Here is a 4,745-nt window from a genome sequence, read left to right as displayed (position 1 = left end):
TGGTCCCAGAAGCCTCACTGCTCTCTGGCTACAGCTAGGACTGCCGAGGCAAACACCTAAGTAAAGGAGGAGGGTAGGATAGGGTGGTGGAGTGTAGACAGAGACCTGAGGCTGTAGGATCCAGGCAAGAGTTCTGATTCCACAGGAGGGTAAAGGGGTGCCAGAGAAGCAGAGATGAAAGTGCTGTACCAGGAATTTGCAAATCCAGTCTGGGCTCACTGACTTGAAGGGAGGCCTAAGATTGGAAAATACAGTAAATCCAGGCTTCTCCCCAGAGAAGTCAGCCCCCTGGGGCCCAAGAGACATCAACTACATTGTAACTTCACATGACCCAGATTGGAAATTAAGATATATAGTTTTCTCCCTACTTTAAAGCTAAACCTGCATCAAACCCAGGGAATGGTCCACCTTGGATGTGTGTTTCATTGTGTGTAAAGATAAATTCAAAACTCCAAAAGTGGGGTGCCTGGGTGGCTCAGTCATTAAGTGTCTGCTTTCCGCTCAGGTCATGGTCCCAGGGTCCTGGGATCGAGCCCCACATCGGGCTCCCTGCTCCGCGGGAAGCCTGCTTCTCCCTCTCCTGCTCCCCTGCTTGTGTTTCCTCTCTCTGTGTCTCTCTCTGTCAAATAAATAAATAAAAATCTTTTAAAAAAACCTCCAAAAGTAATCATAAATAATATCAATTTCTATTTAATGATGCGCTTGCTGAAGTGTTTAGGGGGAAGTGTACTGATGTCTGAAATTTACTTTGAAATGAGTTTAGGTCTATGGCCACACCACTCTGAATGCGCTTGATAGCATCTGAAATGCATTTAGAAAAAATAACCTGAATTGATGAACAGAGGTGTAAATAGCTGGACAGATATGTGATATAACAAGTATAGTGAAACAATAACTGTTGGATCTGGGCAATGGGTACATCTGTGTTTTCTGTAAAATCTGTTCAACTTCAGTGTGTCTGAAAGTTTTAATAATAAAATGTTAAAACAACAACCATCATGCCTCCCCTTCACCAAAATAAAATGAAATCAGCAACCGGCCAGGATCCCCTTCCCCACACTTTTAAATACTTTCTGGACCTGTTTATTTTTCAAGTCAGGCAAAGGGAAAAAAAAAAATCTTGAAGATTCAAGGGGTAAAACTGGCAATAACACTTTAATATAGATTTGTGGAACTCTGGCCCTTTCAGCCAGAACACACATTTATAAGCCATAAATAAAACACGCAGAAACCATAAATTAATCAGACCCGAGACCTGGATTTCACCGTGTCAAGAATGGGAATGCATTTTTTTTTTTCTTGGTCATTTACAACAGACCCTTACATCTTTTTTTTCTTTTTAAACAATAGTACAACTCTGCTTCTCTGTTAAAACTACATGGTTTTACACTGAGTCACTCACAAAAGTTTGTGGGTTTTTTTTTGTTTTTGTTTTTGTTTGTTTTTGTTGGTTTTTTTTTTTTTTTTTTTAATAAAGTAAGACTTCTCTGCAACAGCAGCACTGGAGGAGAAAGACAACAACAAAAAATCAGAACTCTCAAATGCTTAAAGAAGCAGGCGTCTACACAGTAGTGGAAACAGGAGGCTTTTTGCTCTTTTCTTCCTCTTTTCTGTGTTTGTTTGTTTTTGACTATTTCTCTTTTTGCCTTCCCTCCTTATATAGAATAACAGATATCAGTGTGGCCCCTCTGTTTGGGAGGGAGAGCTGCCGAAGGTGAGGGGAGACTGCTGTCCTGGGGGTGGGGATGTAATGGATATCTTCTCCCTTGGATCCCGCTAACACCCCTTCCTCAAACTCTCCGCCCCACTTCCTCTCTCTTGTCCTTGTCCCAGGCTAGCCCGCTCCAGCCGTCTTCTTAAGAGGAGTTCATTATGGGCCGGGAGTATACTCCCTGGTAGTAGGAGGTGTCTGCCGCCAGAGGCGAGGGGTCCAGGCCCGCTTTGTTCGTGACCGGGCCCATGGCCAGGCTACCCGGCATTGGGGAACCGTAGCCAGGGTAGTGCATCACCTGTTCGTAGGCCTTGAGGTCCATTTTGTGGGGCTGGTGGTGGTGGTGGCTGTGGTGGTGTTGCTGCTCCGAGGACATGAGGTTGTTGATGGAGAAAGGGTGGTTGAAGGCGTAGTGGTGCTCCGGCTTAAGGTGGGCCTCGGGCGGCAGGCCTGGGTGATGGGGGGGGGCCAGCAGGTGGGCCGCCGCCTGCTGCTGCTGCTGCCCCGGCGACGGCGCCGGCTCCGGGGGGCTCAGGGCCGCGGCTGGCGTTCCCTTCAGCTCCCCCAGGGCCCCTCGCTTGTGCTCCTGGCACGGAGAGGCGCTCGAGTGGGGCGACTCAGTGCCCGCCGGAGTCTCGGAGGCCGGCCCGGCGGCCTCCCCGAGCTGGCCTTGCGAGGTCTGGGCCCCCGCGGCCGCCTTCTTGCCACCGCCCGTGGCGCCTGAGGCTTCCTTCAGGGCCAGCTGCTTCTCACACTTGAAGCGCTTCTGGCGGCGCAAGTAGCACCCGTTCTCGAACATGTTGCCCGAGTCGGGGTGCAGGGTCCAGAAGGAGCCCTTGCCGGGCTTGTCGGGCGAGCGGGGCACCTTGAGGAAGCAGTCGTTGAAAGATAGCGAGTGGCGGATAGAGTTCTGCCAGCGCTGCTGGTTCTGCCGGTAGAAGGGGAAGAGGTCCATGATCCACTGGTAGATCTCGCTCAGCGTCAGCATCTTGTTGGGGCTCTGCTGGATGGCCATGGTGATGAGCGAGATGTAGGAGTAGGGCGGCTTGGCGTGCGTGTAGCTGCGCCGGTACGTCTTGGGGTCGCGCGCGCGGCTCAGGCCTGCCTGCCCGTACATCGGGCTCATGGAGTTCATGTTGGCATAGGGGGTCAGGCCGCCCATGGCCCCGGCCGCCTGTCCCCCGAGCGGGCTGAGGCTGGGACTCAGGTGCGGCCCCATGCCCGCCACGCCGGCCGCCCCGGCTGAGCCGCCCATGCTCGCCATGGCGCCCGCGCCGGGGGACATGCCGGCCAGGGACGGGCTCATGCCCGCGCCCACGTACGAGGACATGTTCATGGAGCCGGCGCTCATGTTGCCGGAGCCGCTGCCCATGGCAGCCGCGGACATGCTCATGTACGTGTTCATGCCATTCATCCCCAGGCCGGCGTTCATGTTGCTCACGGAGGAGTAGCCCTGCGGACAGAGCCCAGGGAGGGAGGCGCACAGGGTTAGCACCGAAACTAGAGCGTGCCCTGACCTCCTACCCACCGGGCTAGCCCAGCCCCCGCCTGCGGGGAGGTCTCTGGAGAGTCCTTCCCTCGCCTGCTCCCCCCGCCCCCCGCCCCGGCCCCGGACACCAAGTCAGTTTCACCCGGAGCGCGCCGGGATAGCCCTCGAGGAGGTGGCAAGCTGGCTGCGGCAGTTTGCATGGAGCCGGATCCTAGCCCTTCTGTTCCGTGCTCAGATTCTAAAGTAAGGGTCCCCCGGAGTACCCCTAAGCCAGGCACCCCAAATGCGTCTCCTTTCCCCAACTCTCAGGTCAGCACACCGAGTCCGCGCCGCGGCCTCGGATGCCACCTCCGACCCAAGTGAACAACCTGTGGGTCACAGCCTAGGGCGCCCTGGCGGCCTTAAGCGGAGATTGTCCCAGGGTCCTCTCTGTTCATCTTTTCTCTCGGGACCCCATCCTTGGCCCCAGGGGAACCAAAACCCAGTGCCTGCTTAGAGTCCGGGGCCAGCTGGAGGCATTGAGTGGAGGGGCAGGGAGGAGACCGAGAACTGAACTACGCGGAGACCGAGAACTGAACTACACGCGGCTGGGCTTTGCAGCCACAAACTTCCTTTCTCTTTGTCCCTAGTTTTTGAATCTGCCTCTACCTCAGCCCCCAACTCCTACCCACCTTCTCTCCAGCTCCCCACCCCCTCGCCGGCCGACCTCCCACCCCTCCCCAGCCGCGCGCTGCCAAACATAACTCTGTTAGGATAGTGCGTGGCTCGGCCACGAAGAGGATTTGGAGGCGCCGCAAGTCAATATTTGATCACAAAGTTAATATTATCTCAAGGCTAACAGTGTGTCGTATAAAAAAGAGACCCATTTGAGTCGAAGGAGGGTGGAAAAGGCGGCTGCCCAGAGCGGCTGGGGGTGGGGGGCGGGTGCCGGCGAGGGAAGCGGTCCTGAGGTTGGGGAACAGTGCGAACGCCACCACCCCACTTCCCCCTGGAAAAGGCGAGTGCCTACCTCCGGCTCGGCATAGTAGCTGCTCCAGTCGGACGGCTCGTGCCCTTCCATCTTCACCGCTCCCAGCATACTGGAAGCCGAGTGCATGGCAGTTTAAAATTTAACAGCCACAACAAACGACCAGCAATCACCCCCCACCCCCACCCTCTTTAAAAAAAAAAAAAAGTCAGCCAAGGCACGGTCCCCTCCCTCCCTCTCTCGCACTCCCTCTCTCCGGTTCCACTCCCTCTTTCTTCCTTGGCCGGCCGGAGGCGGTAGTTGGAATGGGCGGGAGGGGTCAGCCACGGGAGGAGGGGGCCAAGAATGGGAGGAGGCCCGGACCCGAGCCCCGCTGCAGGGAGCGCCCGCCGCCCGCCGCCGCCGCCGCCGCCGCGCTTGCGGGCTGCCGGGCGGAGGCCGAGGTTGGCAGTGCGAGCTGCCGGGAGGCGGCGGGAAGCGCGCGGCGCGGGGGCGGGTGGGGGGGTGGAAAAAGGGAGGAGGAGAGGAGGAGGAGGTGGAGGAGGAGGAGGAGGAGGAGAGGAGGAGGAGGAGGAGGT

At 56.4% G+C, this 4,745-nt stretch overlaps 1 protein-coding gene across 1 annotated transcript; it reads right to left on the bottom strand.

The window, feature by feature from the left end:
• Positions 1-1,856: 1,856 nt before the first annotated feature.
• FOXA2 (forkhead box A2) lies at positions 1,857-4,296 on the bottom strand. The gene is made up of 2 exons (XM_028123781.2): positions 4,210-4,296; positions 1,857-3,164 (listed from the first exon to the last, which is right to left on the bottom strand). Exons 1-2 carry the CDS (start codon positions 4,294-4,296, stop codon positions 1,857-1,859), a joined length of 1,395 nt encoding a protein of 464 aa, XP_027979582.1.
• Positions 4,297-4,745: the final 449 nt, after the last annotated feature.

The sequence above is a fragment of the Eumetopias jubatus genome, unplaced genomic scaffold (assembly GCF_037043125.1).
Source record: "Eumetopias jubatus isolate StellerSeaLion01/CBP00866 unplaced genomic scaffold, mEumJub1_p1.0 scaffold_9, whole genome shotgun sequence".
Classification (NCBI taxonomy): domain Eukaryota; kingdom Metazoa; phylum Chordata; class Mammalia; order Carnivora; family Otariidae; genus Eumetopias; species Eumetopias jubatus.
This window is presented reverse-complemented; position numbering and strand designations above follow the sequence as displayed.